We start from the raw sequence: 26,561 nt of genomic DNA, 5'->3' as shown, positions 1-26,561 counted from the left end.
ATACAGAGCGCGTAGATGCTGTAAGAGCCATGTCTGATACTGCGTCACAATATGCAGAACCTGAGGACGGAGAGCTTCAGTCTGTGGGTGACGTCTCTGAATCGGGGAGACCTGATTCAGAGATTTCTAATTTTAAATTTAAGCTTGAGAACCTCTGTGTATTGCTTGGGGAGGTATTAGCTGCTCTGAATGACTGTGACACAATTGCAGTGCCAGAGAAATTGTGTAGACTGGATAAATACTATGCAGTGCCGGTGAGTACTGATGTTTTTCCAATACCTAAAAGACTTACAGAAATTATTAGTAAGGAGTGGGATAGACCCGGTGTGCCCTTTTCCCCACCTCCTATATTTAGAAAAATGTTTCCAATAGATGCCACTACACGGGACTTATGGCAGACAGTCCCTAAGGTGGAGGGAGCAGTTTCTACTTTAGCAAAGCGTGAGGACAGTTGTGCTTTTTCAGATCCAATGGATAAAAAATTAGAGGGTTACCTTAAGAAAATGTTTGTTCAACAAGGTTTTATTTTACAGCCCCTTGCATGCATTGCGCCTGTCACTGCTGCGGCGGTGTTCTGGTTTGAGGCCCTGGAAGAGGCCATCCATACAGCTCCATTGACTGAAATTATTGACAAGCTTAGAACACTTAAGCTAGCTAACTCATTTGTTTCTGATGCCATTGCTCATTTGACTAAACTAAGGGCTAAGAATTCCGGATTCGCCATCCAGGCAAGTAGGGCGCTATGGATTAAATCCTGGTCAGCTGATGTGACTTCAAAGTCTAAATTACTCAACATTCCTTTCAAGGGGCAGACCTTATTCGGGCCTGGTTTGAAAGAAATTATTGCTGACATTACTGGAGGTAAGGGTCATACCCTTCCTCAGGACAGGGCCAAATCAAGGGCCAAACAGTCTAATTTTCGTGCCTTTCGAAATTTCAAGGCAGGTGCAGCATCAACTTCCTCTGCTTCAAAACAAGAGGGAACTTTTGCTCAATCCAAGCAGGCCTGGAAACCTAACCAGTCCTGGAACAAGGGCAAGCAGGCCAGAAAGCCTGCTGCTGCCTCCAAGACAGCATGAAGGAGCGGCCCCCTATCCGACAACGGATCTAGTAGGGGGCAGACTCTTTCTCTTCGCCCAGGCATGGGCAAGAGATGTTCAGGATCCCTGGGCGTTGGAGATCATATCTCAGGGATATCTTCTGGACTTCAAAGCTTCTCCTCCACAAGGGAGATTTCACCTTTCAAAATTATCTGCAAACCAGATAAAGAAAGAGGCATTCCTAAACTGCGTGCAAGACCTCCTTGTAATGGGAGTGATCCATCCAGTTCCGCGGACGGAACAAGGACAGGGGTTTTATTCAAATCTGTTTGTGGTTCCCAAAAAAAGAGGGAACCTTCAGACCAATTTTGGATCTAAAAATCCTAAACAAATTCCTCAGAGTTCCATCATTCAAGATGGAAACTATTCAAACCATTTTACCCATGATCCAAGAGGGTCAGTACATGACCACAGTGGATTTAAAGGATGCCTACCTTCACATTCCGATTCACAAGAATCATCATCGGTTCCTGAGGTTTGCCTTTCTAGACAGGCATTACCAATTTGTAGCTCTTCCATTCGGGTTGGCTACAGCCCCAAGAATTTTTACAAAGGTTCTGGCCTCACTTCTAGCGGTTCTAAGACCGCGAGGCATAGCGGTGGCTCCTTACCTAGACGACATCCTGATACAGGCGTCAAGCTTTCAAATTGCCAAGTCTCATACAGAGATAGTTCTGGCATTTCTGAGGTCGCATGGGTGGAAAGTGAACGAAGAAAAGAGTTCTCTATCTCCTCTCACAAGGGTTTCCTTCCTAGGGACTTTAATAGATTCTATAGAAATGAAAATTTACCTGACGGAGTCCAGGTTATCAAAACTTCTAAATGCTTGCCGTGTTCTTCACTCCATTCCGCGCCCCACGGTGGCTCAGTGCATGGAAGTAATCGGCTTAATTGTAGCGGCAATGGACATAGTGCCATTTGCACGCCTGCATCTCAGACCGCTGCAATTATGCATGCTCAGTCAGTGGAATGGGGATTACACAGATTTGTCCCCTCTACTAAATCTCGATCAGGAAACCAGAGATTCTCTTCTCTGGTGGTTATCTCGGGTCCATCTGTCCAAAGGTATGACCTTTCGCAGACCAGATTGGACCATTGTGACAACAGATGCCAGCCTTCTAGGTTGGGGTGCAGTCTGGAACTCCCTGAAGGCTCAGGGTTCATGGACTCAGGAGGAGAAACTCCTCCCAATAAATATTCTGGAGTTAAGAGCGATATTCAATGCTCTTCTAGCTTGGCCTCAGTTAGCAACACTGAGGTTCATCAGATTTCAGTCGGACAACATCACGACTGTGGCGTACATCAACCATCAAGGGGGAACCAGGAGTTCCCTAGCGATGTCAGAAGTCTTCAAGATAATTCACTGGGCAGAGACTCACTCTTGCCACCTGTCAGCGATCCATATCCCAGGTGTAGAGAACTGGGAGGCGGATTTTCTAAGTCGTCAGACTTTTCATCCGGGGGAGTGGGAACTCCATCCGGAGGTGTTTGCTCAATTGGTTCTCCGTTGGGGCAAACCAGAACTGGATCTCATGGCGTCTCACCAGAACGCCAAGCTTCCTTGTTACGGATCCAGGTCCAGGGACCCAGAAGCGGCACTGATAGATGCTCTAGCAGCGCCTTGGTTCTTCAACCTGGCTTATGTGTTTCCACCATTTCCTCTGCTCCCTCGACTGATTGCCAAAATCAAACAGGAGAGAGCATCGGTGATATTGATAGCGCCTGCGTGGCCACGCAGGACCTGGTATGCAGACCTAGTGGACATGTCATCCTTTCCACCATGGACTCTGCCTCTGAGACAAGACCTACTAATACAAGGTCCTTTCAATCATCCGAATCTACTTTCTCTGAGACTGACTGCATGGAGATTGAACGCTTGATCCTATCAAAGCGTGGCTTCTCTGAGTCAGTAATTGATACTTTAATACAGGCACGAAAGCCTGTAACCAGGAAAATTTACCACAAGATATGGCGTAAATATCTTCATTGGTGTGAATCCAAGAATTACTCATGGAGTAGGGTTAGGATTCCTAGGATATTGTCCTTCCTCCAAGAGGGTTTGGACAAAGGATTATCAGCTAGTTCTTTAAAGGGACAGATTTCTGCTCTGTCTATTCTTTTACACAAGCGTCTGGCGGACGTTCCAGACGTTCAGGCATTTTGTCAGGCTTTAGTCAGAATTAAGCCTGTGTTTAAACCTGTTGCTCCTCCATGGAGCTTAAACTTGGTTCTTAAAGTTCTTCAAGGGGTTCCGTTTGAACCCCTTCATTCTATTGATATCAAACTCTTATCATGGAAAGTTCTTTTTCTGATGGCTATTTCCTCGGCTCGAAGAGTCTCGGAGTTATCTGCCTTACATTGTGATTCTCCTTATCTGATCTTTCATTCAGATAAAGTAGTTCTGCGTACCAAACCTGGGTTTTTACCTAAGGTGGTTTCTAACAAGAATATCAATCAAGAGATTGTTGTTCCATCATTATGTCCTAATCCTTCTTCAAAGAAGGAACGTCTTTTGCATAATCTAGACGTAGTCCGTGCCTTGAAGTTTTACTTACAGGCTACTAAAGATTTTCGTCAAACATCTAACCTGTTTGTTGTTTACTCTGGACAGAGGAGAGGTCAAAAGGTCTCGGCAACCTCTCTTTCTTTTTGGCTTCGGAGTATAATCCGTTTAGCCTATGAGACTGCTGGACAGCAGCCCCCTGAAAGGATTACAGCTCATTCTACTAGAGCTGTGGCTTCCACCTGGGCCTTTAAAAATGAGGCTTCTGTTGAACAGATTTGCAAGGCTGCGACTTGGTCTTCGCTTCATACCTTTTCCAAATTTTACAAATTTGATACTTTTGCTTCTTTGGAGGCTGTTTTTGGGAGAAAGGTTCTACAGGCAGTGGTTCCTTCCGTTTAAGTTTCTGCCTTGTCCCTCCCATCATCCGTGTACTTTAGCTTTGGTATTGGTATCCCACAAGTAATGGATGATCCGTGGACTGGATACACTTAACAAGAGAAAACATAATTTATGCTTACCTGATAAATTTATTTCTCTTGTAGTGTATCCAGTCCACGGCCCACCCTGTCTTTTTAAGGCAGGTCTAAATTTTAATTAAACTACAGTCACCACTGCACCCTATGGTTTCTCCTTTCTCGGCTTGTTTCGGTCGAATGACTGGATATGGCAGTGAGGGGAGGAGCTATATAGCAGCTCTGCTGTGGGTGATCCTCTTGCAACTTCCTGTTGGGAAGGAGAATATCCCACAAGTAATGGATGATCCGTGGACTGGATACACTACAAGAGAAATAAATTTATCAGGTAAGCATAAATTATGTTTTTTCAGCAGTATTTTATGTTACACTCAAGCGCAATACTTAAAGGGCCATAATACCCAAATGTTTAAACACTTGAAAGTGATGCAGTATAGCTGTAAAAAGCTGACTAGAAAATATCACCTGAACATCTCTATGTAAAAAAGAAAGATATTTTACCTCAAAAGTTCCTCAGTAGCCACATCCCATTGTAAAGGACTTCTAAGCAGCATATCAGTATGTGTGTCCTGGTACAGCTAAGGGGTTCAGCCTAGTGCACTCTCATCTTATTTCCCTATTCAGTGTAAGGAAGTTTACTATGAAATCTCATGAGAGTTAAGTGAAATCTCATGAGATCACAGTAAAAGAGTTCATGACCTCAGCACTGTTGATGCTGATTGGCTGCTGTTCATTTCTTCATTTATTTTGTTTTACCTGCAGCTGAGCAGCAGCTGAGTATAACATTTTACACAGAACTTACTCTGCTGAGGACATCTTCCTTTTTTACATAGAGATGCTAAGGTGATATTTTGCTGTCAGCTTTTTACAGCTATACTGCATCAGTTTCAAGTGATTTAGCACATGGGTATTATGTCCCTTTAACCAAGCACTTATAATATGAGCACTAATAGCTCTCACTACTCTGTCCATTAAAAGTAAAGGGTGCGCTAAGAGATGCATATGAAACCACTTTCCAGTTTACTTCTATTAACTAATTTGCTTTCTTCTCTTGATATCCTTTTAAAAAAAAAAGCATACCTAGGTAGGCTCAGGAACTGGGAGCTAGCAGTAAGGCATTGCTGCTCCTCAATCAAGGTTACAAAGTTGTTTAAAAATCTGAATCATCAAAGAAATGTTCTTTCATAAAGTGGTGAGAGTCCTCGATCCATTTCTCCTAACTCCCAGCATAGCTGCTAAAGGATATGTACATATGCTTTAAAAAAAAAAAAAGTGGGGTAACAAAAGTACACTGCAAATTTGATAATGGAATTAAAGTGGACTTGATACCCAAAAACAATCTTTCATGATTCAGATAGATCATACATTTTGAAACATCTTTCCAATTAACCTCTATTATCTAATTTGCAGTGTGCTCTTGCTATCCTTTATTGAAGAAGCAAAAATGCACTACTGGGAGCTAGCTGAAAATATCTGATGAGCCAATGAAGTGCATTGCAGCTCCCGATCCTACCTAGGTATTATTTTAAAATATAGAAACAAGAAAGAAAAGAAGGCACTCCAATAGTAACTCAGGGTGGTATCCCCACAGATGAATAAACCCCCTAGTGTGCAGAGTACTCGCTTATCACAACTGGTGACTGGTCACAGTCAGCAGACCGTGGCATCTGATCTTCTTCGTCTACCTGAGAAGTTGCGCCTCTGTGATATTTGGTATCATTGGTTTTGCAGTGGGACTATTTTATTGATTATTTCAAAATAGTATACAGAGAAAATTAAACAAATTAGATAATAGAAGTAAATTAAAAGTTGTTTAAAATACCATGCTCTATCTGAATCATGAAAGCAAAATGTTGGGTTTCATTTCTCTTTAATGTGCATTTGACTGGTTTGTCAAACAAGGCAGGACACCTGGTCCAATTCAGTGTCTGTTTCTTCTAGGTTGATGCTGTAATGTGCAAGAACCGTAAGGGTTTGGTTGTAGGATGCCTTCTCATCATCTGTGTCATATCTGGAATAATTGCTCTCATCCTCAGTCTTGTAGGCTTCCAAGACATATACCTACCGTCACCTAACAAGGTAGGTACAACATGCTTGTCTTACAGAAAATGTCCAAAAAAGTTCAGTTTTTTAAACTAATTTGAGGAATTAGATTAACAACTACTTTTATTTCCTGCTTAAAGGGACAGTCAACACCAGAATTGTTGTTGTTTAAAAGGATAGGTAATCCCTTTATTACCCTTTCTCCAGTTTTGCATAACCAACACAGTTATAATAATACATGTTTTATCTCTGTAATTACCTTGTATCTAGGCTTCTGCTGACTGCCCCCTTATTTCAGTTCTTTTGACAGACTTGCATTTTAGCCAATCAGTGCTTACTTCTAGGTAACCACGTGCGTGAGCTCAATGTTATCTATATGACACACAGGAACTAACGCCCTCTAGTAGTGAAAAACTGTCAAAATGTATTTACATAAGAGGCGGCCTTCAAGGTCTAAGAAATTAGCATATAAGCGAGCCTATCTAGGTTTAGCATTTAACTAAGAATACCAAGAGAACAAAGCAAAATTGGTGATAAATGTAAATTGGAAAGTTGTTTAACCCCTTAATGACCGGACCATTTTTCAATTTTCTTACCCTTAATGACAATGGCTATTTTTACATTTCTGCGGTGTTTGTGTTTAGCTGTAATTTTCCTCTTACTCATTTACTGTACTCACACATATTATATACCGTTTTTCTCGCCATTAAATGGACTTTCTAAAGATACCATTATTTTCATCATGTCTTATAATTTACTATAAAAAAAATTATAAAATATGAGGAAAAAATGGAAAAAAACCACACTTTTTCTAACTTTGACCCCCAAAATCTGTTACACATCTACAACCACCAAAAAACACCCATGCTAAATAGTTTATAAATTTTGTACTGAGTTTAGAAATACCCAATGTTTACACGTTCTTTGCTTTTTTTGTAAGTTATAGGGCAATAAGTACAAGTAGCACTTTGCTATTTCCAAACCATTATTTTTCAAAATTAGCGCTAGTTACATTGGAACCCTGATATCTGTCAGGAATCCCTGAATATCCCTTGACATGTATATATTTTTTTTTAGAAGACATCCCAAAGCATTGATCTAGGCCCATTTTGGTATATTTCATGCCACCATTTCACCACCAAATGCGATAAAAAAAAAAAAAGTTCACTTTTTCACAAAATTTGTCACAAACTTTAGGTTTCCCACTGAAATTATTTACAAACAGCTTCTGCAATTATGGCACAAATGGTTGTAAATGCTTCTCTGGGATCCCCTTTTTTCAGAAATAGCAGACTTATATGGCTTTTGGGTTGCTTTTTGGTAATTAGAAGGCCGCTAAATGCTGCTGCGCACAACACGTGTTTTATGCCCAGCAATGAAGGGGTTAATTAGGGAGCTTGTAGGGAGCTTGTAGGGTTAATTTTAGCTTTAGTGTAGTGTAGTAGACAACCCCAAGTATTGATCTAGGCCCATTTTGGTATATTTTATGCCACCATTTCACCGCCAAATGCGAGCAAATAAAAAAAAAACTTTACATTTTTCACAATTTTAGGTTTCTCACTGAAATTATTTACAAACAGCTTGTGCTATTATGGCAGAAATTGTTGTAAAAGCTTCTCTGGAATCCCCTTTGTTCAGAAATAGCAGACTTATATGGCTTTGGCATTGCTTTTTGGTAATTAGAAGGCCGCTAAATGCTGCTGCGCACCACACGTTAATTATGCCCAGCAGTGAAGGGGTTAAATTAGGTAGCTTGTAGGGAGCTTGCAGGGTTAATTTTAGAGATCAGCCTCCCACCTGACACATCCCACCCCCTGATCCCTCCCAAACAGCTCTCTTCCCTCCCCCACCCCACAATTGTTCCCGCCATCTTAAGTACTGACAGAAAGTCTGCCAGTACTAAATAAAAGATGATAAAAATGATAAAATATTTTAGCTGTGATGGACCCCTGCCTTAGCCCCAACCTCCCTGATCCCCCCTCCAGCTCTCTAACCCTCTCCCCTACCTAATTACCGCCATCTTGGGTACTTGGGTACCCAGTTTGGCCCCAAAAAGTATTTTTATTTTATTTTTTACTTAAAAACTGTAGTGTAGCAGCCCCCCCCCCAATACCCCCACCCCCACCTCCTCCCCCTCCCAGATCCTTTTATATTTTTTTAAAAAAAAATCCCTTTTTTTTTCCCCTTTCTGCCCTCATTCATTGGTGTCAGTGTGGCTAATGGGTGCACGTGCACACGCGCGCACGTGCATGCGCGCCCCGTGCACACGCACATGCACGCTCACATGCATGCTCACGTGCACCCTAACCCCTCGTGCACACGCGCGCGCATCGTGCACGCGCGTGTGCACCCTCACACCCGGCGGACACTGGCACCATCGCTACCGGTGCAGAGAGGGCCACAGAGTGGCTCTCTCTGCATCGGAGGCTTGTAAAGTGGTATTGCAGGATGCCTCCATATCGAGGCATCACTGCAATACCCTCAGAGCTGCTGGAAGCATTTGTGATCGCTTCCAGCACTCTGTTAGACAACTGACGTACCAGGTACGTCCATTGTCATTAACTGTTAGTTTTTGAATGACGTACCTGGTACGTCAGTTGTCATTAAGGGGTTAAAACTACATGCCCTATTTGAATCATGAAAGTTTATTTTGGACTTGACTGCCTCTTTAAAGGGACATTATACTCAAAAATATTCTAATTATATAAAAGAGTAAAATTTACACGTGTAGAAAATGTTTTTTTCCATCAAGAATACGTAATAAAGCTCTTTGTATTAATTGTCTATTACAACAACAATATCAGTTGTGTACTTTATAGCAGAAACACATAGAAGTGCAATGAAACCTAGAAATGAACACACTCTAAGTGGAGCACTATTATGAACACCAAGATTGTTTTAAAGGATCATTCATAAAGCATCTCTTGCTATTGTGTAAAAATGGTGCTTCTCTTACACCCCCTAGAGATGTCAAAATGCATAGTTCAGTAACCTAGGTTTTCATTTGTTTTATCCGTGGCCGGACTGTTATCTGACGGACATTTGTCCGACAGATAATATTCCGACAGACAAGTAGCCTCTGGATAACAGTCCGGCCACGAGATAGATAGATATATTTTAGTCCAGGCACCCCACCAGATCAGTGGAGGGTAAGAGAAGCGGCTTTTGAGTCTTATTACAGACACTTGTTAACTGTTACCTACTGAGAATCTAGGCTGAAGCGGAGCGTGTTGACACTAGGAGCTGGATAGAGAAAAAGACTGAGTCCCAAGGATTTGGATAACCACTGTTTAACTGCTTGCCCATAATATACTGATATTTATTGGGACACATACCCCTGACATTGATCTCGCTCATATACTTTTAGAGACCAAGGGGTTAAGAGACTGAGCACTCCTGTATAGTGTGTTTATATATCATATTTGATAGATAGATTTTATATATAGATAGATAGATTCGATAAATAGATCAATATATAGAGTATTACACAGACCGAGAACTACAAGACGTGCTGAGGGGGACCCATAGTTAGGTTCCCAGAGGTGGTTGCGGCGCCCAAGACTCTTATTAGAACAGATCACTCTGGAGGGTATCTGCCCTTGGCCGATATTAAAAATAAAAGCTGTTTTAATCAGGACGGTATGACAAGTCATATTTTGATTTTTTTAAAGAAACTTAGGTTACAGAATTTGCACTTTGACTTTTCTATTTTATTCTCTCTTACTAAAAGTATTATGCTTTCACATACCTTCTAACATTTGTGGCTAGTTATTAGGGATTCAGGAGGTTGAGGGAGGCCATTACCATTTTATGGGTGAGGCAGTGTTGGGAGGGGTGGAGTCACTGGTGGATAATGTGCTGGATCATGGGTGGTTAATGGGCAAGTCTGGGATGTTTGTTGGTGTGTATGGGCGGGGCTAAGGGATACAAAAGAAGAAGGCCACCTTTTGACCTTCCTATAAAGAGATATTACATGATTCACTAAATTATGTGAGATAGTGAGTACATAAATATAACATATAAACCATGGAAAAACAGAGCCTAGGCTTAGACTATAGCCTCTATTTTATCAAATCGGACAAGTTTGAACTATCTTAATAGGAAAGATATATATCACCTCTGATAGCTGCCTATCAACTTACTAGAGAAGACATCCAATTACTATAGTTAATCATTAAAACTTTAACAAGGAGCAGTATATCATATAATCAATGAGGCAGAATTTTTTTTATAGAGAGAGGGAGGTGGACTCGACTTGATCTGAAGACCACTCAGATAACATGAAGCAGCATATAATCTACAAGCCTTAATCTATATGGTAGAATCACTGCTAGTTGTCCCTAATGTGAGCTGCTATAATATATGAAATTAATATAACTCTACTCTGGTGTTAAACAGTAGGAGAGGGGTAATAAGTTATACGGGATATAGCTAATGGACTGCAAAAAGTAGTATAATTGCATACAAAGCTTCAGAAAGGAAAACATAATTTAAACATATCTACAGGATCCAACCTGTAGTACTGTCCTGAGAGAGGAGAGTTGTTAAAGAATAACCATGCCATAACTATGAACCCAGGACAGATGGCTACTACACAGACCATATGATTGTCCTATGGACCAACTCCCCAGAACTTCTGTACTCTATGGTCACATTTATCCACTCTCTGAACTGGAGTTGACACATTTACAGGGATATCTTGACAGTAATATAATAATAATAATAATTTGCGATTTATATAGCGCTTTTCTCCCTGTGAGACTCAAAGCACTTTACAAATATACCAACATAAGACATAAAAGTTAGGAGTTTCTGAAGGTCAGATAAGCGGACTGAATGCCTGTTGGAAGAGGTGGGTCTTTAGCTTTTTTTTTAAAAAGTCTGTAAGGAAGGTGCCTCTCTGATGCGCATGGTAAAGAGTTCCAGAAAGTAGAGGCAGCGTGGCCGAATGCTCTGGAGCCTGAGTTCGTCCTTATTCTTGGCACTGAGAGGAGGGATGTGTTGGCTGACCTAAGTGAGCGGGATGGGATGTAGGGTGTCAGGAGCTCTTTCAGGTACTGTGGGTCTTGGTTGTTTAAGGCTATGAAGGTCAGCAGGCCAATTTACAGTAACTTAAGGAAAGCCTTTATACGACCTTCCATATCTCCAGCTGCATTTGCAATATTCTTTGTAAGAAATAAAGATAATAGTTGATTACAAAGAATTAAACAAAAGATACATCAAGAATAGATACCCACTACCACTCATACCATAACTCATAGAAAGACTTAAAGATGCGACTGTACACACCAAATTGGATCTCAGAGAGGCCAACAACTTAGTACGCATCTGTGAAGAAAACAAATGGAAAACAGCTTTTCGAACCCATCACAGTCTATACGAATATCATTGGTCTCTGTAACGCCCAAGCAACATTCCAATATTTCATAAATTATATCTTCAGAGATCTCATGGATGTTTTTGTTGTACCCTTAGTGAACACCGTAAACATGTACATTGGGTTTTATCCTGACTTAGAACCCATCACCTTTATGCCAAGCTAGAGAAATGTGAGTTTGAAACTTTTCACATATTGTGTCTAGGATATTCCCTATCATCCCAAGGGATACAGACTGATAACTCTAAGATATGCACCAATACAGATTGGCCAATCCCTACAACCAGGAAGGCTATCCAAAGGTTTCTAGAACTTTACAACTTTTATAGGAAACTTATTAAAAATTCTCAACAATTGTCTCCCCTAATGTCTGACTAGTATCAATACTAAATTCCAAAGGACAAATCAGGATCAGCAAGCTTTTGACACATTAAAACATAATTTTACTAGGGCAACTATTATAAATTTTCCAGAAGTAACCATCGCCACAATATATAGTTAAAGTGGATGCCTCAGAACAAGGGGTAAGGCAATGCTTTCTCAAAGGGAATCTCCATCTGATCCCCTACATCCTGTCGCCTTCTACTCCCAAACCCTCACTCAAATAGAATGCAACTACCCAGTGGGAGAAAAAGAACTCCTCCTATTGAAGGTTGCTTTTGAAACCTAGAGACATCTCCTAGAAGGAACTACCTTATCTATAACTGTTTACTCAGACCACAAAAATCTTGAGTACCTACAAAAAATAAAACCCTATCTTAGTATAAGGGAACAAATCTTATTTTGAAACACAACTGCAGAATATGTCTAATATGTTGGTTTGTCTCACCTTGCTGAGTAATACCTCTATGAGGCAGAGGATTACTTCCAGATAAGTGATGATAATCAGACTTAGTAAGACAGTGAGTTAATCTCACAGAAATGCAGACTGAGAGAGTATGATGGCAGTTAGATAATGCAACAGAGATAATAAATGATTGTATAACTAAAGGTACTTAAGTACAGTTCTTGGCATAAAGTCAGAGTGGTTACACAAGAATGCACTTCATGAGCAGTTCTCATAATCACACATAGCAGGAGAACCATTTAGAGCATCTTAGTAGATATGCAGTTTGTAAACATAAGAAGTACCTGAAAATCTTCAGGAGCGGGAGGGTCAGGCGTCTTGCTCCGGTGCTCCGATACAGAGTTCTGACTGTTGTCCGTTGGGCGGAAGTGACGTCACGCTGCACTGGAGTCGTCGGAGAACTGACAGGCAGCTTGCGGTATTAGCTTGGAAGGAGAGAAGCTGCAATTGAGTGTGAATCTGTAGGAAATACAACTTAAGGTATGTGCTAGTATTACCCCACTGAATCTTTAGAGAGTCCGGTAGGTAGGTGGTCTTTGCGAGTATGCGTTGGAGACAGACTGGAGAGCTGAAGTTGAAAGTTGCTTCGTAGGCAAAAAAAGGAATAGTTTAGATAACCCTTACAAAGAGTAGGGGAAGGCTTTGTAATCCAAGAGTAACGTGTGCTATCTTCAATACTTAAGCACAGGTGAATTAGTGAAGCGGTGTCTTAAAGGAATAACAACCAATCAGAAAAGGTGGGTGTGACTGAGAGAGCTGAGTAGAGAACACAGAACCTGACACTTAGAGACAGTATAGATGGAGTCTCTATTTTGACAGGTAAAATTTCATTATAACTTACAGACCTAGGTCAAAAAATGGGAAGGCAGACTCACTATCCAGAAGGGATGTACTTACACACAGAGAGACTATTCCAGGGCCAATCACTCCTTCCCATAAATTTGTATATATAATTTCCAATCTCATAACTAAAATCATTACATCTGCTCACCTGAAACAAAAATGGTTTCCTCTACAAGGATGATAAGCTATACACCCCCCAAGTTTTTGAATCCATATACTAAACAGGTATTATTGGTGGCCTGCCATAAGAAAAAAAGTACAGGATTATGTGACTACCTGTAACACCTGTTCACGCGCTAAACCCCTTAAAAAAGAGGCAACACGATTTCTATCTTCTTTAACCATTCCTAGTTCCCTTGGCTGGATATCTCCATGGACTTCATAGAAGACCTCCCTAAACCAGAGAAACATAACACTATACTAGTATTAGTGGATCTACTCACTAAAATGGCACATTTCATACCTCTTCCTGAATTACCAAGTGCATACAAGACTGCCGTAGCTTCCATCTCTAACATCGTCAAACTGCATGATTTACCAGATAGTATTAAAACTGATAAAGAGTCTCAGTTTACTTCAAAATTCTGGAAGGAAGTATGCACTAAATTACAAATCACTAGGCATCCTACCATCCTCAAAAAAATGGACAAGTTTAAAGAATCAACCAATGTTTGGAACAATATCTTCAGTGCTACTGCACCCATCTACAGGATCATTGGTTTTCACTTCTTCCCATGGAAGAGCTTGCATACAATAACTCTGTAAGCACCTCTACCACACATACTCCATTCTTCTCTAACTATGGATACAATCCCAACTCTTTACCCCCTTCTCCATCAACCTCATAAAGACCTGCTGTGACTCATATGGTGGAACAAATCCGAGAAGGATTCTGAATACTACAAGAGAGTATCAAGACTGCTCAAGAAAAACAAAAATACTATTATGATCTTCACAAGAAAAAAAACACCTGCTTATCAGATTGGGTATTATGTTTGGCTCTCCACCAAGCATCTAAAATCTCCCACTAAAAAGTTTGGACCCTTTCCAATCAAACAACTAATAAACAACAATGCAGTGAGATTAGACCTTCCAAATAGCTACAAGATTGATCCAACCTTCCATGTTTCCCTCCTTAAGCATTACAAGGAAAATACCTTCCCTGATAGGGAACCTACTCCACCACCCAATTCAAGTGGAAGGAGAAGAAGAGTAGAAGCTGTAGCGGATCATGTCCCCCCGACATCTCTGAATGTCGACAGCATACGCTGTCGGCATTTATCATTGCATAAGCAGTCCTAGTGAAATGTTTGTGCAATGCCGCCCCCTGCAGATTCATGCCCAATGGGCCGCTAGCAGGGGCTGTCAATCAACCCGATCGTATGAGATCGGGCAGATTGATGTCCGCAGCCTCAGAGGAGGTGTACGAGTTAAGGAGCAGTGGTCTTAAAGGGACACTGAACCCAATTTTTTTCTTTTGTGATTCAGATAGAGCATGCAATTTTAAGCAACTTTCTAATTTACTCCTATTATCAATTTTTCTTCATTCTCTTGCTATCTTTATTTGAAAAAGAAGGCATCTAAGCTAAGGAGCCAGCCAATTTTTGGTTGAGAACCCTGGACAGCACTTGTTTATTGGTGGGTGAATTTATCCACCAATCAGCAAGAACAACCCAGGTTGTTCACCAAAAATGGGCCGGCATCTAAACTTACATTTTTGCTTTTCAAATAAAGAGAATGAAGAATATTTGATAATAGGAGCAAATTAGAAAGTTGCTTAAAATTGCATGCTCTATCTGAATCAAGAAAGAAAACATTTGGGTTCAGTGTCCCTTGAAGACTCCTGTTTTCCATTCAGCCCTTAATAAATCGGCCCCTATTTCAAGTTTTCTCTGTACTTTCGCATATTTATATTTATATATATTAACCTTCTATCTACAATATTGCCTATACTCTGCAGTTGAGGATTACAACCCATAGTACTGCTCCAAGAGAGGAGAATTGTTACACTCATAAAGTTGTAAAATCCTCCAATCGCAGCTATATTTTAAGTTTTCATTTCAATAGAACTGTTTCTTTTCTGTATATATTAGAATACATTAGAATTTTTTATAGAGGATTTTTTTTTTTTTTTTTTGTCTTTTATGGTTTTGACCGTTTTATTATTGCTTTATTATATTTCTTTAGATTTACTTTTTATGACATTCTTTAGTATTTTATGGCAGTTAAACTATCCGTAAATATCAATGATAACAAAAATATAGATAAACAGATAATTACTAGAATTCCTGCACATTGCATAACTCATTAACAGGAATATGACATATTCACATATACAGTATATATCGGCTAATTGACAATTAGCGGAAATAACTGCTTATTTTTCCACTCCAATAAGGTCCAAAGTTTAAATCCACAAATCATATTCATGTACGTGAAAATCTACTCATCTTTTTTCTAATATCTTATTTGCATGTTTATTTACAAATACTGGAAAAACACACTATTTAAGTTACTAATCACATTCTGTAGAAGTGTATCAGTAGATCAAACACGCTGTCGAAAAAAAAATCTTTATCGTTCCATTTTACTGATAAGGTAAAAATACAACCAAATGGAAAAATAACTGCTTACTGATTAACGAAAGGGAAGGATATGTACTGTATGTATATATATATATATATATATATATATATATATATATATATATATATATATATATATATATAGCTCAAACTCATTCCTTTTAATACATATAATTATTCACTTGCTCAAACTGACTCTCTTGCTTTGTCAAAGTCTAAAGGTTGGTACACAGCATTTTTAAATGACTTCTCTCACTTGTAAAGTGTGGTGATATATGGGGGCCGATTTACCAACTCCCTTATCGGCCCCAATGCCGGAAACAGGAGTTAAGAAGCAGCGATCTTGAGACCAATTCTCCTTAACTCATACACCTCTTTTGAGGCGGCGGACATCAATCCGCCTGATTGACACCTCCTGCTAGCGGCCGCAAATCTACAGAGGGCGGCATTGCACAAGCAGTTCACCAGAACTGCTTGTGCAATGATAAATTGCCGACAGCGTATGCTGTCGATATTTATCGATGTGCGGCGGACATGATCGCTATAGCGGATCATGTCCGTCCACACAATGGTAAATCTACCCCATGGTATCAATTATGTTTTTCTTAATCTATTTCCTTGCGATACCAAATAATTGTTTAGATATAACAACATTCACTGACACATTCTCTCTCACATATACACATGCAAAGTGTTTAGCAATTATTTCTATAAAATTATTTTGTCTTTGTTACTCTGTTATCAACAAAATACAGATGGCCCTCGTTTTACGACGGTTCAATTTACACCGTTTCAGAATAACAACCTTTTTTTCCAGTCATGTGACTTCTATTGAAAAGCATTGAGAAGCAGTGCATTTATTAAAATAGCCAGTAGGTGGAGCTGTCCGCTTGTGTTGCAGGAAAGCCAAGCAAGCTGAAACTAATCAGTTTAACCAGACCTGAGCTATCGAGCAGATTTCAAAGGAACAAGATCTTCCTGTCTATAACTCAGTCCAGATTGGAATGCATAGAAAGAACTGTTTGCAGAATAATGCAAGTGAAGTCTGTGTTGTGTGATTATTTTATTAGGTTTATAATGCTGTTTAGCAAATGTTGTTGTTCATTTAACTTAGTTAAATTATATATTCTGTGTTGTGTGATTATTTTATTAGGTTTATAATGCTGTCTAGCATGTAAAGTCTTCCTCATATAAATTAGTATAAATTTACTACAATAATTAATACTCTTCAGGCTCACCGGAAATGTAAGTTAAATGTAAGGCTGCTCCTTAATTCATCCCCCACCTCTGCTCTGAGTGATAATTGACACTCCCTGCTAGCGGCCGATTGGCCGCAAATATGCAGGGGGCGGCATTGCACAAGCATTTTGTCATTGCTTGTGCAATGATAAATGCAGACAGCGTATGCTGTCAGCATTTAGCGATGTCGGGCAGACATTTAATAAATCTACCCCAATGGGCGGAGCGGTAGTTTGCATTCAAACATTAAAACTGCTAGAATCATTTTTTTTTTTGCGCTCTGTGATTTGCACTCGTATTACGAGTTGAGAGTAAAAAGTTTGCGCTCTCGTGTCTGCAAAGTTGCAGTAACAAATAGACTTTGAGAAGTTGCAAACTCAAAATAGCATTTCCCCATAGACCTCAATGAAGCCAAAAAAGATGGAAAAAAACCACCCACACGTTCTGCAAACACAATCGCGGTTATTTGAGAGCGTAACATTAGAAGATAATATTGCATATTTCATAATTCAATGTTCTGCACATAGCAGAATAGGTTCTATTTATTCTTAAAGAGATACTTAAATATATATCTGAAGAATTTTTGCACAAATATATACCTATATATATATATAGATGATTATATATAGGTGTACATATATACAGATATATATAGGAATATCTATTTAAAAATACATCCTATAATATAAAAGGCCAAGTGTGTTTGTCCGAAGCTGTCATGCACAGTAGAGACTGCGCAAGGACAAACACTCCTGGCCTTCAATAAACTGACCTGTCACCTGATCCGTGAAGGGGGGCAAGGATGGCTGGGCTTGAAGGGGGCGGGCCGGGTGGGCTTGAAGGGGCGGGACCGTACGTGAGAGAGAGAGAGCGAACAAGAGGTGGGATATAGAGCAAAAGAGGGGGGAGAGAGAGCAAAAGAGAGGGGGAGAGAGAGAGCAAAAGAGAGGTGGGAGAGAGAGAGAGCAAAAAGGTACGAGAGGGGGGATATAGAGCAAAAGAGGGGGGAGAGAGAGCAAAAGTGAGGGGGGACAGAGAGAGAGAGAGCATAAGAGAGGGGGGAAAGAGAGAGCAAAATAGAGGGGGCTAGAGAGAGCAAAATAGAGGGGGAACAGAAAGAGCAAAACAGAGGGGGGAGATAGAGAGCAAGAGAGGGGAAGAGACAGAGAGCAAAGGAGAGGGGGGAGAGAGCGCAAAAGAGAGGGGGAGAGAGCGCAAAAGAGAGGGGGATAGAGAGCAAAATAGAGGGGGGAGAGAGAGCAAGAGAGGGAGGAGAGAGAGAGTAAAAGAGAGTGGGGAGAGAGAGCGCAAAGGAGAGGGGGAGAGAGAGAGCAAAAGAGAGGGAGAGAGAGAGAGTAAAAGAGGGGGGAGAGAGAGAGCAAAAGAGAGGGGGAGAGAGAGAGCAAAAGAGAGGGGGGGAGAGAGAGCAAAAGAGAGGGAAGAGAGAGAGCAAAATAGAGGGTGGAGAGAGAGAGAGCAAAAAGAGAGGGGGGAGAGAGAGAGCAAAAGAGATTGGGAGAGAGAGAGCAAAAGAGAGGGGGGGAGAGAGCAAAAGAGAGGGGGGGAGAGAGAGCGCAAAAGAGGGGGAGAGAGCGCAAAAGAGAGGGGAGAGAGCAAAAGAGATGGGAGATAAAGAGAGCAAAAGAGAGGGGGGAGAGAGAGAGCAAGGGGTGGGACCGCTGTACAGCAAAAAATGCGGTGCTGTTTTAACGCTGAAATTACCATTTTTTCAGCATTAAAAAAACCCGAATGCAAAACTTGTAATCTAGGTGTTTGTTTGTATTGGTATGACACAAAAAAGTGGAGAGAAAAAAGCCAAATCTGACACATTCCACGCAGAACTCCAAAAATAGACTGGACAAAATTATTGGCACCTTCTCATAATTGTAAGAAATAATTGCATTCCAAGTTTGTGATGCTCTTGTAATTTGTAATTAAACTCACCTGTATCAATTAACAGGTGCTGACAATAAAGAAATCACACCGGGAACCAGTTAAAATGGTGAAAAATGGACTCAACTTTTCTGTTGTGTGTCTCTGTGTGCCACACTGAGCATGGAGAAGAGAAAGAGCCGCAAAGAATTGTCTGAGGATTTGAGAACAAAAATTGTGGAAAAGCATGGACAATCTGAAGGTTACAAATCCATCTCCAGATTCAAATGGTGGATAAAGAACCTCAATCAACTTCCAGACAAATTCAAGCTGACCTTCAGACACAGGGTACAAATGTGTCAGCTCGCACTATGGGGCCTATTTATCATTGGCTGTCAGACCTGATCCGACACTGCGGATCAGGTCCGACAGACATCGCTGAATGCGGAAAGCAATATGTTCTCCGTATTCAGCATTGCACCAGCAGCTCTTGTGAGCTGCTGGTGCAATGCCACCCCCTGCAGACCAGCAGGGGGGGTGTCAATCAACCCGATCGTACTCGATCGGGTTGATTTCCGGCGATTCCTGTCCGCCTCATCAAAACAGGCGGACGGGGTTATGGAACAGCGGTCTTCAGACTCGCCAGAAACACGGGCCTTCAAGCTCCGTTCGGAGCTTGATAGATAGACCCCCTTATGTCACCATCTGAATGAAAAAGGACACTATGGTAGGAGACCCAGGAGGACCCTGCTGCTGCCGCAGAAACATAAAAAAGCCAGATTGGAGTTTGCCAAAACTTACCTGAGGAAGATAAAATCCTTTTGGGAGTGGGGGGCGTGTCCGTGCAGCGATCCTGAGAGGTCGCATTCTCTTAGAGCTCCAGCTGAGTACCTAATATACCGCCAATATTGGAGACATTTTACAGCTAATACTTGTCAAAATTGCTCTGTATCACAAAGATACTCAGAAGCCTCCTATCTATCAACTTATTTGCTGTATTTGTGACGCTGGTGTAATAAGATCGGACGATTGGGGCCTGGAGAGGCGGCTCATAGCAGGCGGCGTTACCCCCCTCGGGAAACCGAGGTAAATTGCCTGACCCAAGCACAACGGCAAGAACACTATAACCTTAATTAGCTGAACCTGACAACAATCGCAAAAGGGAAAATCTGCTGAACTAAGTGGGGTAAATAAAAAGAACTACTGCGTCGCTGCATATCAAAGATGGCGCCCGAACAAACCGAAGACCCGTGGGATCGTATCGATCACTATCTGGAGCGTCTTGAGAATTGTCTAATAAATCTCCTAAACAAAGCACCCTGGGACTATCTGACAAACTTACAATCCCTACATCACAAGGGGACAGACATAGTGGATTTGGTCCTGGTTTCTGAAGGTGGGGGAGCGGCGGTCAGGAGCGCTCCCGCCGCGCCTCTCTGCCGGAGAGAATTGCCGCTTGGAAAAACCTTTCTTGAAGGCCAAAACCACCCACGCTGTGAAGAGACACATCAGAGGAGTAAAGACATCTTTGCAGCCGTTACTTTCCAGGATGGCGATCACACCTTACCGCTTCAACAGCATGCCCGTGAAAACCTGAGATCATACGCAACTGCTGTGAAACCATATGTGATCATATCGTTACCTGTTCACTCTCCTGTGGACTATGGGATCTGGCCAACTCCTGAGGACTCTGCAGGTGCTGGGCCCCGGCGGGGACTTGGGGGGGGCTCCCGCTGGGGTGAATACAACGGCACTGATCATATCCTGCTTGTCGTGATGCCTTGGGCCGGTCCTGAAGATCCCTACATGACTTACATGAACTTCTCCAGGAACACTGAGAGCCGAACACATGATATTCACTGGGGAGTTAAGGGTGGTTGGCCTCTGAGTCCAGACATACAGCAGCACGCACAGATGCCTGCCCCGGCTTCATTAAATCCCTTCTTTTTCCTTCATGTTTATGAAGGGTGGTCATGGAAATTTGTACAGACTTACTCAAAACCCACTGTTTTTATCCTCCCTACACTCGGGGAGGACTAACATTCTGTACATTTAGTAGGGATCGCAACACAATATTAGTGTGTAAAATTTCCAATTTAACTATTTTTGTTTTTGTCAGTTTGATGTGTGTTAAATCGTTCTCCTATGCTCACAGGTTCAGACCAACAATGTTAATAGACAGTAGTATCTGAGCTAATAAGTATTTGTATATCTCCCTGCATACAGCGATGTGACAAATGTGAGCTAATCAGTATATGTGTATCTCAGTATATATAGCAGTGTAATATTGAAGGGAAAAACTAATGTTTGTTTAATGTTTACAGACTTAGAAAAATAAGACAAGCCAATCGTCTACTGTAATGTCACATGGATGAGGGTCTTATAGTACATGATAATTTATAATGGATCAATGGGTACGGTCTATATTCTTTAGTATTCATTGGAACGCTGTGTCTTAAATAAGATTCACAGTCGTGGCCCGCGGCCGGGGCCGCGCTGGGGAATCGTAATCTGATAGTATCAGGGGTCCATATCTGTTCTAAACATCAGAATATAAATTTTTTAGATCACATGAATAATATGATGCAGATCACACAAGTTTAAGCTGCCTATGGCAGGCCTTTATGCCATGATCAGAATATCCCTTTAGTTTAAAATTAATATATGAACTTTTCCCTTCCTAGTGTACCATATATGTTTATTGAAAGCTGTTTGTGTTGTTGCCCTTAAAATAACTTAGATTAGTGCACTATAAATACGCTTGGTTCAGGCAGGTGTATCAAGTATATTAGAATGTTTAGCAAAATTAATAGTGATATATGCTTAGATGCACCTTTTTGTTTTTTTGTATTCCTTGGTTGTTTCTTTTTCCTTTTAATGTTTATTTTCTTTTACGCTAAAATCACAACCCCTGTGGACTTTGATCTATATTGCTACATAGGTCCAAAAGTGGCCTAGCATATGATAGAAGGGGAAGGAAAAATGAGGACTCCTACTGATTATCTAGACTAGATATGTATTGAGCTTTAATGTATCCTCTTTCTAGTCTCAAATGTGTAAATTTTGCTTTTTGACCTCAATAAAAATGTTATAAATAAAAATAAAAAAAAATCCTTTTGGGAGAATGTGCTGTGGACAGATGTAACAAAATTACAGCTTTTTTGGTAAAGCCCATCATTCTACTGTTTTCAGAAAAAGAAATAAGGCTTTTAAAGAAAAGAATACAGTCCCTACAGTCAAACATGGTGGAGCTTTACTGATGTTTTGGGGTTGCTTTGCTGATTCAGGCACTAGATGTCTTGATTGTGTGCATGGCACGCAATATGAAATCTGTAGACTATGAAAGAATTCTGTGGTGCAATGTAGGGCCCAGTGTCAGAAAGTTGGGTCTCCGTCAGAGGTCATGGGTCTTACAGCAGGACAATGACCCAAAGCACACGTCAAAAATCACCCAGAAATGGTTTAAGAAAAAGCACTGGAGAGTACTGAACTAGACAGCAATGAGTCCATGGGGCCGAATTATCAAGCTCTGAATGGAGCTTGATGCCCCTTGTTTCCGGCGAGCCTTCAGAAGTTATGAAGCAGCGATGGACAGAAATTAATCCGATCGAATACCATTGAGTTGATTGACACTCCCTGCTGTGAATCTGTAGGGGGCGGTGTCCGCTCGCACTTTGATAAATATGCCCCATATCTCAATCCCATAGAGCACCTGTGGAGAAATCTCAAAACAGCAGTTGGGAAAAGGAACCCTTCTGAGAGACCTGGAGCAGTTGGCGAAAGTAGAGTGGTCCAAAATTCCAGTAGAAAGGTGTAAGAAACTCATTGATAGTTACAGAATGCAATTGATTTCAGTTATTTTTTCCAAAGGGTGTTCTACCAAATATTAAATTGAGGGTGCCAATAATTTTGTCCAGTCCATTTTTGGAGTTTTGCGTGGAATGTGTCAGAATAGGCTTTTTCTCCACTTTTTCTATGTCATACCAATACAAACAAAAGAAATAAACATGAGAATGCCTAAACATTTGTAATTGCAACAATTTTCTGGGGGAAGTGGTGCATTATATAACAGAAATGCAGGGGTGCCAATATTTTTGGCCATGACTGTATACAGTATATATATATATATATATATACATACATGTATAACTGTGTATGTATGTGTATATATATATATATTTATACTGTGTATATATATATATATATATATATATATATATATATATATATAATGTAGAGAGATTAACTCATTGGGGCCGATTTATAATTTTCTGGCGGACATGATCCGCTGTAGCTCTAGTGAACTGCTTGTGCAATGCCGCCCCCTGCAGATTCGTGGCCAATTGGCCGCTAGCAGGAGGTGTCAGTCAACCAGATCGTACACAATCAGGCAGACTGATGTCCGCAGCCTCAGAGGCAGCGGACGAGTTAAGGAGCTGCGGTCTTAAGACCGCTGCTTCTTAACTCCTGTTTCCGGCAATCTTGAAGGCTCGCGTGGAAACAGGGGTATTTGGCCCCATTCGGGCCATTGTGTAGCCCATTTACAAATCTAGACAAGTCAAAAGACCCACAAAAAATCTCTAGATATATTGTTCCAATGCAGCAAAAGATTTTGGGTAATATATGCAAATAAGGTTTTATATATACAGTGGATATAATAAGTCTACACACCCCTGTTAAAATGTCAGGTTTCAGTGATGTAAAAAAAAATGAGACAAAGATAAATCATTTCAGAACTTTTTCCACCTTTAATGTGACCTATAAACTGTACAACTCAATTGAAAAACAAACTGAAATCTTTTAGGTAGAGGGAAGAAAAAATATAAAAATAAAATAATATGGTTGCATAAGTGTGCACACCCTTAAACTAATACTTTGTTGAAGCACCTTTTGATTTTATTATAGAACTCAGTCTTTTTGAGTATGAGTCTATCAGCATGGCACATTTTGACTTGGCAAGATTTGCCCACTCTTGTTTGCAAAAACACTCCAAATCTGTCAGATTGCTAGGGCATCTCCTGTGCAAAGCCCTCTTTAGATCACCCCACAGATTTTCTATCGGATTCAGGTCTGGGCTCTGGCTGGGCCATTCCAAAACTTTTTTTATTTTTTTTTTATTTTTTATTTATTTTTTATTTTTTTATATAAATTTTTATTGAGGTTGTGCAAACAGAATACAGCTTATGAAGAATAACCAGACATAGATGATACAATATAATGATTCTGCATACATAAAGACAGAGTACATTCCTATCAAAGGCAACGTTATACGAAAAGCTGGAACCTCTTTTTATTTTTCCCATATTCTGGACAAGATGAGTTTCCTCACTTAATACTAAGGCCCCTTATATATTAACAGTAGGAGAGGAAGGTGGGAAATACGAATGATCCTACAAAAAATAGAGTAAATACACACTTATGCTATTAGGTAATATTAATATTTAAAGAACACAGTAGAATATAAGGGTGTGGTGCAAAATATCAAGCATGGTGACTTAGAATGGGATGGTAAGTAGTTTGTTAGACATTAAATACAGTAAAGGCGCCATTCCCTTGCTAACCTAATATGATATGAGATGTAGGTATGGAATAATATTAAAATGAAAGTTATGTTTCTGAGAGCCTGAAGATTCTTATAACATTAGACAGGAGGGGTATTAACTGGGAATGATATTGAATCACAGAACTACCCATAAATTGTGTAAATTTCTAAAACAATTTGGGTCAGTAGATTAGAGTAATTAGTAGTTGATATTGTAAACTATAACAAGAGTATATATATAATTTTGCTATTTAAAACATGCGGTAAAGTATGAAGGTATAGGTAGTTAGAGTATGGCATAGGCGAGATAAGCCATATAGATAGTCCTCCAACAATGGGAGGTACATTACGGGGGGGGGGGAGGAGGTGGTTAGTATATTATGCGAAGTGAACTATGCAACTTTAAACTTTATGACAAGGAAGCTTTTAATATGAAGGGCATCGGTAGTTTCAATTATATCATGTTGCTGCGTTGAGGAGTAGTGCAAGTGAAGCTATGAAAGAAAACTAGGGTATGTGCAGGGATTTGTAAATTCAGTTAGTTAGTATAGTTGATCAGTCCTGCTGATCTAAGTAGAGTAGGTAAAAGTCAATATTTGAGGGGATAACCAAAGGCTAAAATAAAACTTGGTGATAATGGTGGATTGTGGATTGTGTAGGAAGCTCTCGATTAGTAAGTAGGAGGCAGAGCAGGGAAACTGTACTATGGAGCTATGCGTTTGTAATATATAGGCATCACACTGCCCCGGCCGCTGGCAGCAAGATGTCGTGTACACAAGCTTCACCCAAACTCCATGCATATATATAACTAACAAACAGTTTATCTAAAAATCAGTAATTGAGCTCCCTAGTAGTGGATTACCGTTGTGGCATTTACGAAAGGGCAACATAACATTATATAACAGCAGACATTAACATTTTTACGGCTTCCCCTGATTACCCTTGCATATGTATGTCCCAGTGGCACAAAAGATTAAAGCGAAAAGACTTTATCAATCAGAGGTGTTAAACAAGCAGTGATTTTAGCGTGACATGTATAGAACACTAATCCATAACAAAAATGTTGAGTAAGCAGTGACTTTAGTGTAACACGTACAGCACACTAATCTGTAACAGAAGTGTTAAGCAAGCAGTGATTGTAACATAACATGTGCAGCACATAAAACTTTTATATAGACCTAATGTGCAAGGCATAACTTAAGCTATCATGTGGTGCCACAATGCCCAGGAGATCATAACAAGTAGAAATGTATTTGTATAAAAAAGACTTATGTAAGAACTAATTATGGGTGTAAAAAAAAAAATGAGAGAGAGGATATGAATACATATAATAGCCTGTTTGCACCACTCTAGAGCGCTGTATAGAGAAAAACAATAACAGTAATACTGCCTATAGTAAGGAACTAATAAACACTTGCGTGAAGAGGATATAACAGTCAACAGTCAATCATCAGCAAAAAATCCTGTGCCTGCGAGATAAAATAAAATAAGTGAAGTCCCTGGCAGGGTTGTAGCAATCTGTGAACTCAGTTACTATATAGTGGAAGACTAGGGTAGTCACTCCAGCACTCAGCGTCTTGATAAGCCTATCCAACGCCTAAGCGTTTGTGTTGAGAGGTGCAAGGGAACAGGCAATGTAGCATCTGCAGGTCTCCTACCCGCTGAGAATCTTGTAGACGGTGAGTAAACAGCTCCGTGTTATCCTGCAATAGGTGACACGATATCAGGTATACAGAGTTCTCCAATTTTAATTGCAGCGCGATAATGTAAGGAGGCACTTCTTGAATGTGATCGCTATAATGAATCTTCCCACATGAAGGTTCTTGCAGGTTACGGGAAAATGGTGGTTGAGGCCCTTGCAAGAGCGACTCCGCCCCCAGCCGAGGGTATTCCTTGACCATCAATTTATGGATGTCGAGGCAGTCTATTTTAAAAGTAGTGCTTACTTGGTCTGTTGTTTCATGTGTAGTGGGCTGAATAACGAAGCCCCCCGTTCTTTGTATCTCAATCTCCCCACCTAGGCTATCAATGTAGCAAGCTGCGTCAGCAGGTTGAGTCGCCATTTTGAGCGAACGGTCAAATGCAGCTTGGTACTTATCAAGGAGATTGCCAAGCTCCGCAATGATTTACAGTG

At 40.5% G+C, this 26,561-nt stretch overlaps 1 protein-coding gene across 2 annotated transcripts in view; it reads left to right on the top strand.

Annotated features, from left to right (window-relative positions):
• LOC128642995 (ectonucleoside triphosphate diphosphohydrolase 8) overlaps positions 1-26,561 on the top strand; it is a 277,654-nt gene that overhangs the window by 13,119 nt on the left and 237,974 nt on the right. For both annotated transcript variants that reach the window (XM_053695915.1, XM_053695916.1), the window contains one exon: positions 6,021-6,158. In XM_053695915.1, coding sequence (XP_053551890.1) covers positions 6,021-6,158 — 138 coding nt within the window. The remainder of the gene's footprint in view (positions 1-6,020; positions 6,159-26,561) is intronic.

The sequence above is a fragment of the Bombina bombina genome, chromosome 12 (genome assembly GCF_027579735.1).
Source record: "Bombina bombina isolate aBomBom1 chromosome 12, aBomBom1.pri, whole genome shotgun sequence".
In the NCBI taxonomy this organism is placed as follows: domain Eukaryota; kingdom Metazoa; phylum Chordata; class Amphibia; order Anura; family Bombinatoridae; genus Bombina; species Bombina bombina.
This window is presented reverse-complemented; position numbering and strand designations above follow the sequence as displayed.